Source organism: Oncorhynchus clarkii, chromosome 26 (assembly GCF_045791955.1).
Source record: "Oncorhynchus clarkii lewisi isolate Uvic-CL-2024 chromosome 26, UVic_Ocla_1.0, whole genome shotgun sequence".
Taxonomy (NCBI): Eukaryota; Metazoa; Chordata; class Actinopteri; order Salmoniformes; family Salmonidae; genus Oncorhynchus; species Oncorhynchus clarkii.
The window spans coordinates 38,179,656-38,193,494 of record NC_092172.1 but is presented as its reverse complement, the minus strand read 5'-3'; the positions used below and the strand labels follow the sequence as shown (position 1 = coordinate 38,193,494).

Here is a 13,839-nt window from a genome sequence, read left to right as displayed (position 1 = left end):
GTTTTGTGGACTCTCACAAATAAATGTATTTTTCTAGATGTGAACAACAATGTATCTTGATTTAATTACAGTTTCTTTATCATTTACTAAGTATGTGTAAAGTGGGATATTTACGCAGTATATTACAGTATATTGCTATACTTTCAGCACTTCAATTCATCAATAAGAGCATAAACTGTATTACAGTATCACCTACATAACATATAATGTCCATATTGTCTTCAAACAGCAAGAGCAAACCTGATATGGTGATCCCTCAGAAATGTAGTCATTGCTTATATGGGTATTCAAGAGCAGAAATAATGATCAGTAAGATATACATTTACTTTATCATGACTTGATCTCCCATTTTAGGCTAATATTACAATGTTATGATTATGAATAGATAAAGCTGTTGGCAATCTACTTTTTGCAGTATATAGGATGAAAACATATTGCTATCAGGCTGTTGTGTTATTTTCTATTGTAATCAATTTTAAGAATCAGACTAAGTATAAGATTCTGAAATACAGCTCTTAAATGTCATTGTTTACAACTTTGGGATGTCATTTGTAGCCAGCAGCATGTTATTTATTACATATGAACCACCTTTGTCAGATAGTCAGTGCTTGACTTGGGCAGGAGCTCACCGGACTGAAGACCGGCACCTAAATCTTTCTACTGCTGGAGCTCCTGTTCCACTTATAGAATATTATCTCAAAAGTACTGTGGAGCTCCCGTTCCACTTATAGAATATTATCTCACAAGTACTGTGGAGCTCCTGTCCCTCTTATAGAATATTATCTCAAAAGTATTGTGGAGCTCCTGTTCCACTTATAGAATATTATCTCAAAAGTACTGTGGAGCTCCTGTTCCTCTTATAGAATATTATCTCAAAAGTACTGTGGAGCTCCTGTTCCTCTTATAGAATATTATCTCAAAAGGACTGTGGAGCTCCTGTTCCTCTTATAGAATATTATCTCAAAAGTACTGTGGAGCTCCTGTTCCTCTTATAGAATATTATCTCAAAAGTATTGTGGAGCTCCTGTCCCTCTTATAGAATATTATCTCAAAAGTATTGTGGAGCTCCTGTTCCACTTATAGAATATTATCTCAAAAGTACTGTGGAGCTCCTGTTCCTCTTATAGAATATTATCTCAAAAGTATTGTGGAGCTCCTGTTCCTCTTATAGAATATTATCTCAAAAGTATTGTGGAGCTCCTGTTCCTCTTATAGAATATTATCTCAAAAGTATTGTGGAGCTCCTGTTCCTCTTATAGAATATTATCTCAAAAGTACTGTGGAGCTCCTGTCCTTCTTATAGAATATTATCTCAAAAGTACTGTGGAGCTCCTGTCCCTCTTATAGAATATTATCTCAAAAGTACTGTGGAGCTCCTGTTCCACTTATAGAATATTATCTCACAAGTACTGTGGAGCTCCTGTCCCTCTTATAGAATATTATCTCAAAAGTATTGTGGAGCTCCTGTTCCTCTTATAGAATATTATCTCAAAAGTATTGTGGAGCTCCTGTTCCTCTTATAGAATATTATCTCAAAAGTATTGTGGAGCTCCTGTCCCTCTTATAGAATATTATCTCAAAAGTACTGTGGAGCTCCTGTTCCACTTATAGAATATTATCTCAAAAGTACTGTGGAGCTCCTGTTCCTCTTATAGAATATTATCTCAAAAGTATTGTGGAGCTCCTGTTCCTCTTATAGAATATTATCTCAAAAGTACTGTGGAGCTCCTGTTCCTCTTATAGAATATTATCTCAAAAGTACTGTGGAGCTCCTGTTCCTCTTATAGAATATTATCTCAAAAGTACTGTGGAGCTCCTGTTCCTCTTATAGAATATTATCTCAAAAGTACTGTGGAGCTCCTGTTCCTCTTATAGAATATTATCTCAAAAGTATTGTGGAGCTCCTGTTCCTCTTATAGAATATTATCTCAAAAGTATTGTGGAGCTCCTGTCCCTCTTATAGAATATTATCTCAAAAGTACTGTGGAGCTCCTGTTCCTCTTATAGAATATTATCTCAAAAGTACTGTGAAGCTCCTGTTCCTCTTATAGAATATTATCTCAAAAGTACTGTGGAGCTCCTGTTCCTCTTATAGAATATTATCTCAAAAGTACTGTGGAGCTCCTGTTCCTCTTATAGAATATTATCTCAAAAGTACTGTGGAGCTCTTGTTCCTCTTATAGAATATTAGCCTAAAAGTATTGTGGAGCTCCTGCACCTAAATATTAACAGTACCGGCACCCAACATTAGTACTGACACCTATTTCAGTCCAAGTCAAGCACAGCAGATAGTCAAGATTTCACTTGGAGCTCATTCAACAGAGCCATTATGCTAAGAAGGAAACTAAGTGGATTGTGCTAAATATTTGCTGAGTGTGACAAACCACCAACACCCATTTCTTAAATAAATCTTTGTTATCAAAAGATCATTTGAGCACTGGATAATGTAATGCTGCAGTAATGGATAGGCATATTCCCCTTAGTATTTTGGCAACCCTTTCCATTATACTGGCAGTATAATGTTGAACAAATCAGACTTGAGGTACTGGAACTATGGCCCATAAAAGGCATTGTAAAGAGTATTTGGTATCTACTATATAACAATGACGTGCCTATAAAGTTTTATTCTCCCTGCAAGTACAATGATGAAGTTGAAATGTTGTCTATTGATTTCAGATTGAGGCCGAGGTGGGTCTACGACTGACAAACTTTATATAGGCCTAGTTGCTTACTGTATAAACATTTGTAAAGGCTGATTTTTAAAATTATATTATTTGTGGCTATTTGATGTTCTCCGGTTAACTTTAGGTGAGCTAAACTTCTACATACGCTAGAAATGTGTATCTAACTACACCTAACTCAACTTTCAGGGAAAGTAGGCTATGCTTATTGCATAGTCTCCCTAGGCAGACGGGTTGCTTCCCAGGCTCCCACATGCTTTAGGTCTTGGATTGAGAATACCTACTGCATGCATTTGATACCAGTTCACTGAGATGTTCATTCCATATAGATGTATAGAGGACTCTAGTGCCCAAAAGCCTGGTTAAAAGTGGGCAGCACCATTGAGGACTTTCAACATTTTTAAGTAGTCAACTGGATGGGACTTCCTATGGGTTCAGGAAGGATCACATAATTCCATCCAGGTCATCAGGAGGGATCAGACAAATCATTATACTCCTGAGCAAACATTTCACAACTGCAGGGGCACAAAATTGCCAACCTTGACTGTATACCTGTTGAGACAACACACTCCAGGTGGCAGTATGCACCCTTTCAGTTTATTTACCAAACGTTTATTTGCCCATGCTCTCACAGATGCCATAATGGGGCAGATACAATGTTGCAATCTCAATACATTTCTATGGTTCATTCTCACAGAGGTTTTGTCAATTCCTAAACTGCCACCTAGTGACTGTAATGCTGAATCAAGCTTATAGGCAAACGAGGCACGTGACTTGCTGTAATAAAGGTGGGGTGGCTAAAACCTACATTGTTGTTGTTCTGTATGATTGAAATGTTCACCTTCCGTGTGAATTGATTATATGCTGACATTTTCTAATTATTCGTATTGTATGAAGTCATTGACATAATTTTCTGTCAAAGTTGGGAGGAACCTTCAGTATCCTTTAGTACACTGTTTCTGGTGGGAAGGGATTATTTGTTGCACCCTGCGTGCGCATTTGTTATTCAACCGGCTTACAACAGGAGTTGCTAACATCCTTATATTGAAATTGCCATATTAAAGTTGTTTTAACTTACATAATGTCGGATGCCTTGCTTCAATGGTGTGTGGACCAGTTGCACCACAACTTTGGCTTGGAGGCCAGTGAAGACATAGTCCAGTAAGTAGCTAACGTTAGCTAAATGTTGATTTAAGATAGTGAGCTAGCCATTGCTAGCAAGCTAGCTGTCTGTCTTTTGACAGTTGCCCCTCTCTTGTTAACGTTAATAAAATTGTCAACGACATCATTATTACTATTAGGTCTGTAAACGTGTCAATCTTTCCAGTTCATTCAGCTAGCAAGATATGTAGCCATTTGCACTTGCCTGCTAGCTAGCTAGCTTTTCCAGGTGGCCATATCTTAATGTCACTTCGTCAAAATCATAGTATAAGTTACTAAGCCAAAGCATGGACTGAGTGACTGACTATGAGATGGACGTAAATCAAGGTTTACCAAAGTAGGCCTAGCTGTCATAGGGCAACCTTTCAACAACGAGCTCCGCTATCTAGGCTAGCTATAAAAGCGTTTCATTTACATTCTTCTCACTCTCAACAGGTATATTCTGTCCATCGACAATGCGGACGAGATAGCGGAGTATGTTGGGGACCTCCTTCAGGGCACTGATGGAAGGAAGAAGCAATTTATAGATGAACTCCTGGACAGATGGCAGCGGTCTCAGACACTGACTCCTGACAGCACTGGCCTGTTCCCCATAAACTCTCTGTCAGGAACAGGTAGGATGCCTTCTTCCGTTGCCACATTGGCACTGACCTGTTGTCTTATTGTTTGATATGTTTATTTTTAAAGTTATATATATTTTATAAGTAGTTTTCTTGTCAGGCTATATGGTTCCTAATGCACAATGCCAACAGTAGTTAGTCTTAAGACTGTTGTAATGTCCATCCTGTCCTTGTTAAGTGACTGTCCAAACACAGTAACAAGTACATGCATGAGAGGGAAAGCTAACCAGTATATGCTTCTCTAGATGCTCAAGACATGTCCAAGGACTCCCAGAAGAAATCCAAGCGCAAAGGCAGGAACAAGCAAGAGGTGATGGCTGTTAGCCAAGCAGAGCCTGAGCCTGAGGTGGTGAAAACTCCCATTGACCTAATGAAGGCCCAGGAGAGCGGCAGCTCCTCGTCACAGAAGAAGAAGAAGAACACATTTGTGAGCCTCTACAATAAAGAGGGCCAGGACAAGCTGGCTATCCTGCTGCCCGGGCGCCATTCCTGCGAATGTCTGGCCCAGAAGCACAACCTCATCAACAACTGCATGAGCTGCGGACGCATTGTGTGTGAGCAGGAGGGATCAGGGCCCTGCATCTTCTGCGGCAGCCTGGTGAGAAAACAACCCGTTTTAGATCACCTGACCTCTAACTTTATGATTGTTTTATGTTTCCCCAGTAAGTTATTAGAATGAATGTTACTCATACAAATTCAATTTGGCCTCTTAGAGAAGTATTTTCCCCTGGTTTCGCATGTTCTTATATGAATTAACCAGGTATGCACCAAAGAGGAGCAAGAGATTTTGCAACGAGACTCCAACAAAAGTCAGAAACTGCGCAAGAAACTTATGGGTGAGACAAGCCACCAGTAGTATCTATCTACATAGCATATTAGAGTTGTTGAAGTCGGAAGTTTACATACACCTTAGCCAATTACATTTAAACTCAGTTTTTCACAATTCCTGACATTTAATGCTAGTAAAAATTCCTTGTCTCAGGTCAGTTAGGATCACAAAGAATGTGAAATGTCAGAATAATAGAGAGAATGATTTATTTCAGCTTTTATTTCTTTCATCACATTCCCAGTGGGTCAGAAGTTTACATACACTCAATTAGTATTTGGTAGCATTGCCTTTACATTGTTTAACTTGGATCAAACGTTTCAGGTAGCCTTCCACAAGCTTCCCACAATAAGTTGGGTGAATTTTGGCCCATTCTTCGTGACAGAGCTGGTGTAACTGAGTCAGGTTTGTAGGCCTCCTTGCTCGCACACACTTTTTCAGTTCTGCCCACAAATTTTCTATGGGATTGAGGTAAGGGCTTTATGATGGCCACTCCATTTTGCCACAACTTTGGAAGTATGCCTGGAGTATTTGTCCATTTGGAAGACCCATTTGCGACCAAGATTTAACTTCCTGACTGATGTCTTGAGATGTTGCTTCAATATATCCACATAATTTTTCTGCCTCATGATGCCATCTATTTTGTGAAGTGCACCAGTCCCTCCTGCAGCAAAGCACCCCCACAACATGATGCTGCCTCCCCCTTTTTCCTTCAAGCATAACAATGGTCAATATGGCCAAACAGTTCTATTTTTGTTTCATCAGACCAGAGGACATTCTCTAAAAATACGATCTTTGTTCCCATGTGCAGTTGCAAACTGTAGTCTGGCTTTTTTATGGTGGTTTTAGAGCAGTGGCTTCTTCCTTGCTGAGCGGCCTTTCAGGTTATGTCGATATAGGACTCGTTTTACTGTGGATATAGATACTTTTGTACCTGTTTCCTCCAGCATCTTCACATGGTCCTTTGCTGCTGTTCTGGGATTGATTTGCACTTTTTGCACCAAAGTACGTTCATCTCTAGGAGACAGAATGCTTCTCCTTCCGGAGCGGTATGACGGCTGCATGGTCCCATGGTGTTTATACGTGCGTACTATTGTTTGCACAGATGAACGTGGTACTTTCAGGCGTTTGGAAATTGCTCCCAAGTTTGAACCTGACTTGTGGAGGTCTACAATATTTTTTCTGTGGTCTTGGCTGATTTTTTTTTATTTTCCCATGATGTCAATCAAAGAGGCACTGAGTTTGAAGGTAGGCCTTGAAATACATCCACAGGTACACCTCCAATTGCCTCAAATGATGTCAAATAGCCTATCAGAAGCTTCTAAAGCCATAACATACATTTCTGGAAGTTTCCAAGCTTTTTAAAGGCACAGACAACTTAGTGTATGTATCTTCTGACCCACTGGACTTGTGATGCATTGAATTATAAGTGAAATAATCTGCCTGTAAACAATTGTTGGAAAAATGACTTGTGTCATGTACAAAGTAGATGTCCTAACCGACTTGCCAAAACTATAGTTTGTTAACAAGAAATTTGTGGAGTGGTTGAAGAACGAGTTTTATTGACTCCAACCTAAGTGTATGCAAACCTTTGACTTCAACTGTATCTACATAACATAGTAGGGAGTTGTTTGAATTCTATGTAATGTCTGTGTGCCTGTCTGTGTCTCTCAGAGGGGGCATCGGAGAGGGACTGTCTTCCACACCAAGAGGCAAAGATGAAAGCAGGGTTAGAAAAGGCCCTTCAACATAAAGACAAACTGCTGGAATACGATAAGAACAGGTTGGGATGTAGTGTGCATGTAGTATTGATGTTATTTCACTCTCTCTGTTTAAAGTCATTCTTTATACTTTCTTCCTGATGCATTTGGAGGCTGTGTCCTTTATATGTGGATGCTATATGTCCTTTATATGTGGAGGCTATATGTCCTTTATATGTGGAGGCTATATGTCCTTTATATGTGGAGGCTATATGTCCTTTATATGTGGAGGCTATATGTCCTTTATATGTGGAGGCTATATGTCCTTTATATGTGGAGGCTATATGTCCTTTATATGTGGAGGCTGTGTCCTTTATATGTGGAGGCTGTGTCCTTTATATGTGGAGGCTGTGTCCTTTATATGTGGAGGCTGTGTCCTTTATATGTGGAGGCTATATGTCCTTTATATGTGGAGGCGCTGTGTCCTTTATATGTGGAGGCTATATGTCCTTTATATGTGGAGGCTGTGTCCTTTATATGTGGAGGCTATATGTCCTTTATATGTGGAGGCTGTGTCCTTTATATGTGGAGGCTGTGTTTTTATATGTGGAGGCTGTGTCCTTTATATGTGGAGGCTGTGTCCTTTATATGTGGAGGCTATATGTCCTTTATATGTGGAGGCTGTGTCCTTTATATGTGGAGGCTGTGTTTTTATATGTGGAGGCTGTGTCCTTTATATGTGGAGGCTGTGTCCTTTATATGTGGAGGCTGTGTTTTTTATATTTGGAGGCTGTGTCCTTTATATGTGGAGGCTGTGTCCTTTATATGTGGAGGCTGTGTGTCCTTTATATGTCCTTTATATGTGGAGGCTGTGTCCTTTATATGTGGAGGCTATATGTCCTTTATATGTGGAGGCTGTGTCCTTTATATGTGGAGGCTGTGTTTTTATATGTGGAGGCTGTGTCCTTTATATGTGGAGGCTGTGTCCTTTATATGTGGAGGCTGTGTCCTTTATATGTGGAGGCTGTGTTTTTATATGTGGAGGCTGTGTCTTTTATATGTGGAGGCTGTGTCCTTTATATGTGGAGGCTGTGTTTTTATATGTGGAGACGGTGTCTTTTATATGTGGAGGCTGTGTCCTTTATATGTGGAGGCTGTGTCCTTTATATGTGGAGGCTGTGTCTTTTATATGTGGAGGCTGTGTCTTTTATATGTGGAGGCTGTGTCTTTTATATGTGGAGGCTGTGTCCTTATATGTGGAGGCTGTGTCCTGTATATGCGGAGGCTGTGTCCTTTATATGTGGAGGCTGTGTCCTTTATAGGTGGAGGCTGTGTCCTGTATATGTGGAGGCTGTGTCCTGTATGTGGAGGCTGTGTCCTGAGGCTGTGTCCTTTATATGCCGATGACAGGAGTGAGATTACCTTCATATCCCCTCCCCCTGTTTACATCGACAGTACGCGACGAACGCAGGTCCTGGATGACGAGTCAGACTACTTTGCCACCGACTCCAACCAGTGGCTGTCGCCTAGCGAGCGCGAGCACCTGAGGAAGAAGGAGGAGGAGCTACGGGAGCTTCGCCACGCCTCCAGGAAGGACAGGAAGATCACGCTGGATTTCACAGGCCGACAGGTGCTTGACGAGGGAGAGAATAACAGTCATTACTACAACAAGTGAGTGAATGACTTGAAAACATCTAAATTCACACCACAGGAGGTTGGTGGCACCTTAATTGGGGAGGACAGGCTCGTGGTAATGACTGGAGAACAATAGGTGGAATGGTATCAAACACATGGTTTCTATGTGTTTCAATGCCATTCGCTTCGTTCCAGCCTTTATTGGGAGCTGTCCTCCCCTCAGCAGCCTCCACTAATTCACACCCTACTTCTCATATAGTTTACTACTGCAGACCGGAGCACCATGGACTTGCTGATAGGACAACATGTCAGGTAGAGCAGAAACCGACTTAGTCCCAGGCTTAGTTATGTGAGTCCTTGGGTTACATAAACAAGAGTAGGTTTTTAATACACCCTTCAGACATTCACAACACAGTGATAACCTCCATTTCTCCTGGTAATGTATCCACACTGTTACAGCTAGAGGGGTTCACGTGTGTGTAGTTTGAAACAAGGCATCTAAAAAGCATCCTACTGACCACACTCCTTGGTGTTTTTAGGTTTGACGAGACGGTCAAGGCCCTCAACACAGGCACCAAGGGGAAAGCTCCCCAACGCCCTCAGGGACCAGCGGGGCGGCAGCACCTGAGAGAGCTGGTCAACCCCAACATCGTACAGGCTGCACCCAAGGTAGGACACACACACACACAGTATTTTCTCATGACGTTGTGGCGTGTCTGTTTACCCTGGTAAATCCCTCTACAGCTGCTAACGTTTTGTCAACATAATTCTGTGAATCTCTACTCATTTCTTTACCATGCATCTCCAGTGGGTGGACGTGGGCAGTGGTCCTCGGAGATCTCAGGATAAAGGTGTTGTTGGCACAGAGGGAGACGGCGCTGTAGGCCCAGAACGCTCCAGACTCCGGCTGCAGGACAGAGAGCTGCAGGAGATGGCAGACGGGGGCTGGTGCCTCAGCATGCACCAACCATGGGCCTCGCTACTGGTCAAAGGAATAAAGAGGTACAGAACACTCCAGTAATGGGCCTTGCTATTGGTCAACAACATCCCTACTGGCCTTGCTATTGGTCAACAACATCCCTACTGGCCTTGCTATTGGTCAACAACATCCCTACTGGCCATGCTGTTGGTCAAACGCATCCCTACTGGCCTTGCTGTTGGTCAAACGCATCCCTACTGGCCATGCTATTGGTCAACAACATCCCTACTGGCCATGCTATTGGTCAAACGCATCCCTACTGGCCTTGCTATTGGTCAACAACATCCCTACTGGCCATGCTGTTGGTCAAACGCATCCCTACTGGCCTTGCTGTTGGTCAAACGCATCCCTACTGGCCATGCTATTGGTCAACAACATCCCTACTGGCCATGCTATTGGTCAAACGCATCCCTACTGGCCTTGCTATTGGTCAACCGCGTCCCTACTGGCCATGCTATTGGTCAAACGCATCCCTCCTGGCCATGCTATTGGTCAAACGCATCCCTACTGGCCATGCTATATCAGGAGGCACATAACACACTAACAATAGGTACTCAAAGACATTGAGTGGGAACAAAACACAACAAACAATGGACTATGTTATTGGTAAAAGCATCACTATTGGTCTTGTTATTGGTCAAAAGGCAGCCTTTTTGACTAGCCATTACAAAGAAGTGTTACAAACTCATGTATGTAGTCCTCTGTAGCTCAGTTAGTAGAACACGGTTCTCCTCTGTAGCTCAGTTACTAGAACACGGTCCTCTGTAGCTCAGCTAGTAGAACCTGGTCCTCTGTAGCTCAGCTAGTAGAACCTGGTCCTCTGTAGCTCAGTTAGTAGAACACGGTCCTCTGTAGCTCAGTTAGTAGAACATGGTCCTCTGTAGCTCAGTTAGTAGAACCTGGTCCTCCGTAGCTCAGTTAGTAGAACCTGGTCCTCTGTAGCTCAGTTAGTAGAACACGGTCCTCTGTAGCTCAGTTAGTAGAACCTGGTCCTCTGTAGCTCAGTTAGTAGAACACGGTCCTCCGTAGCTCAGTTAGTAGAGCACGGTGCTCTGTAGCTCAGTTAGTAGAAAGCGGTCCTCTGTAGCACAGTTAGTAGAACACGGTCCTCTGTAGCTCAGTTAGTAGAGCACGGTGCTCTGTAGCTCAGTTAGTAGAACACGGTCCTCCGGAGCTCAGTTAGTAGAACCTGGTCCTCTGTAGCTCAGTTACTAGAGCACGGTCCTCTGTAGCTCAGCTAGTAGAGCACGGTCCTCTGTAGCTCAGTTAGTAGAACACGGTCCTCTGTATCAGTTACTAGAGCACAGTGCTCTGTAGCTCAGTTAGTAGAGCACGATGTTCTGTAGCTCAGTTAGTAGAGCACGGTCCTCTGTAGCTCAGTTAGTAGAGCACGGTCCTCTGTAGCTCAGTTAGTAGAGCACGGTGCTCTGTAGCTCAGTTAGTAGAGCACGGTCCTCTGTAGCTCAGTTAGTAGAGCACGGTGCTCTGTAGCTCAGTTAGTAGAGCACGGTGCTCTGTAGCTCAGTTAGTAGAGCACGGTGCTCTGTAGCTCAGTTAGTAGAGCACGGTCCTCTGTAGCTCGGTTAGTAGAGCACGGTCCTCTGTAGCTCAGTTACTAGAGCACGGTCCTCTGTAGCTCAGATAGTAGAGCATGGTCCTCAGTTAGTTGAACATGGCGATTGCAATGCCAGGACAGTGGGTTTGATTCCCGGGAACACCTGTATGTTAAAATGTATGACTGTAAATCAGTCTGGATTAAAGCGTCTGCTAAAAGGAATATGATGTGTGTCCAGGGTGGAGGGGAGGAGCTGGTACACATCCCACCGCGGGCTCCTGTGGATAGCAGCTGCAGCCAAGAGGCCCACCCCTGAGGAGGTCACTCAGGTGGAGAACATGTTCCTTCAGATCTACAAGAGAGGTACACACACACACACACACTATCTACCACTTTCTCTACACCCCCCCCACACACACACGGTTACACACACACTGTTACACGCAGACAGTCTACCACTTTCTCTACACCCCCCCACACACACACGGTTACACACACACTGTTACACACACACAATCTACCACTTTCTCTACCCCCCCATACACACACTGTTACACACAGACAGTCTACCAGTTTCTCTATCCCCCCCATACACACACACTGTTACACACAGACAGTCTACCACTTTCTCTATCCCCCCACACACACACGGTTACACACACACTGTTACACACAGACAGTCTACCACTTTCTCTATCCCCCCCCATACACACACACCAATCAATTAAAATATTTATTAGGATGTATGTAAACATACTGTTGACTCTAACCGACCACCTTCCTCTCCCCAGATCTTAAGTTTCCTAAAGACTACCCCACCGGCTGCCTGCTGGGCTGTGTCAACATGACCGACTGTCTGTCTCAGGAGCAATACAAGGAGCAGGTTAGTGTGACCACGTACCTTCCTACACACACGCTTCTGTACACTGGTACGCGTACGAACATGCCCGGACACTCCGAGCACTTAGCTCTCTGTGAAGGCTATGTGATATTCTCCTGGTTAGTGTAGGAACCACAGACACTTCTAACAGACAGACAGGACATAGTTTCAGCCTGGCTGGCGTGACACGCCCAACACGTCTCAAGTCTTTTCCCCTCCCTCTCAGCCAAGAAAACACTCCAAGGGATAAAAACCAAGAGTCTGGAAAAATGTATGGAATTTTAAACTGTCTGTTCCCGGAATATTGTTTTTGACTGACGAGTTTCTCTTGTTCCAAGCGGTAGTCATCCTCTTAGATTAAACTGGGATGAAATGCTTTGTTCCAAAAGAATCCTGTCATTATTGTTTAAAGCAATGCAGAAATTGATTTTCTTACAAGGTAATAGGTGTCAGGTAACAGTTCCTGTGCCCTAGAATACCAAGGTAACCTGCCTGAATGACTACAGACCTGTAGCACTCACATCTGTAGCCATGAAGTGCTTTGAAAGGCTGGTCATGGCTCACATCAACACCATTATCCCAGAAACCCTAGATCCACCCCAATTTGCATACCGCACCAACAGATCCACCATAGCTCAGTTACACAATCTCTTTTGCACTCCACACTGCCCTGTCACACCTGGACAAAAGGAACATCTATGTGAGAATGCTATTCATTGACTACGGCGAAGCATTCAACACCATAGTGCCCTCTAATCTCATCACTAAGCTAAGGACCCTGGGACTAAACACCTCCCTCTGCAACTGGATCCTAGACTTCCTGATGGGCCGCGCCCAGGTGGAAAGGGTAGGTAACAACACATCCGTCACTCTGATCCTCAACATAGGGATCCCTCAGTGGTGCGTGCTCAGCTCCCTCCCATACTCCCTGTTTCACTCATGACTGCATGGCCAGGAACGACTCCAACACCATTATTACGTTTTCTGATGACACAACAGTGATAGGCCTGATCACCAACAGCGATGAGACAGCCTATAGGGAGGAGGTCAGAGACCTGGTCGTGTGGTGCCACGACAACAACCTCTCCCTCAACGTGATCAAGACAAAGGAGATGATTGTGGACTACAGGAAAAGGAGGACCGAGCACGCGCCCATTCTCCTCAACGGGGCTGTAGTGGAGCAGGTTGAGAGCTTCAAGTTCCTTGGTGTCCACATCAACAACAAACTAGAATGGTCCAAACACACCAAGACAGTTGTGAAGAGGGCACGACAAAGCCCATTTCCCCCTCAGGAGACTGAAAAGATATGGCATGGGTCCTCAGATCCTCAAAAGGTTTTACAGTTGCACCATCGAGAGCATCCTGATGGGTTGCATCACTGCCTGGTATGGCAACTGCTCGGCGTCCGACCGCAAGGCACTACAGAGAGTAGTGCGTACGGCCCAGTACATCACCGGGGTCAAGCTTCCTGCCATCCAGGAACTCCATACCAAGCGGTGTCAGAGGAAGGCCCTAAAAATTGTCAACGACTCCAGCCACCCTAGTCATAGACTGTCCTCTCTGCTACCGCACAGCAAGCGGTACCGGAGTGCAAAGTCTAGGTCCAAGAGGCTTCTAAACAGCCTCTGTTTGCTACCCAGACTACCCCCCCCACGCTGCTGCTACTCTGTTATTATCTATGCATAGCCACTTTAATAACCCTACCTGCATGTACATAATTACCTCAATTGCCTCGACACCTGTGCCCCCGCATATTGACACATTGACTCTGTACCGGTACCCCCTGTATATAGTCTCCACAT

General features: G+C 43.8%; 1 protein-coding gene across 2 annotated transcripts in view; it reads left to right on the top strand.

Annotated features, from left to right (window-relative positions):
• Positions 1-3,660: 3,660 nt before the first annotated feature.
• The window catches only part of LOC139385170 (thyroid hormone receptor interactor 4), a 71,909-nt gene continuing 61,730 nt past the window's right edge, over positions 3,661-13,839 (top strand). Inside the window, exons 1-10 of one of the 2 annotated variants that reach the window (XM_071130258.1) lie at positions 3,661-3,842; positions 4,278-4,456; positions 4,708-5,060; positions 5,223-5,298; positions 6,963-7,071; positions 8,444-8,659; positions 9,163-9,292; positions 9,432-9,625; positions 11,396-11,520; positions 11,949-12,040. In XM_071130258.1, coding sequence (XP_070986359.1) covers positions 3,763-3,842; positions 4,278-4,456; positions 4,708-5,060; positions 5,223-5,298; positions 6,963-7,071; positions 8,444-8,659; positions 9,163-9,292; positions 9,432-9,625; positions 11,396-11,520; positions 11,949-12,040 — 1,554 coding nt within the window. In that variant the 5' untranslated portion in view covers positions 3,661-3,762. The remainder of the gene's footprint in view (positions 3,843-4,277; positions 4,457-4,707; positions 5,061-5,222; positions 5,299-6,962; positions 7,072-8,443; positions 8,660-9,162; positions 9,293-9,431; positions 9,626-11,395; positions 11,521-11,948; positions 12,041-13,839) is intronic. The other variant, XM_071130259.1, reaches the window with a different exon arrangement.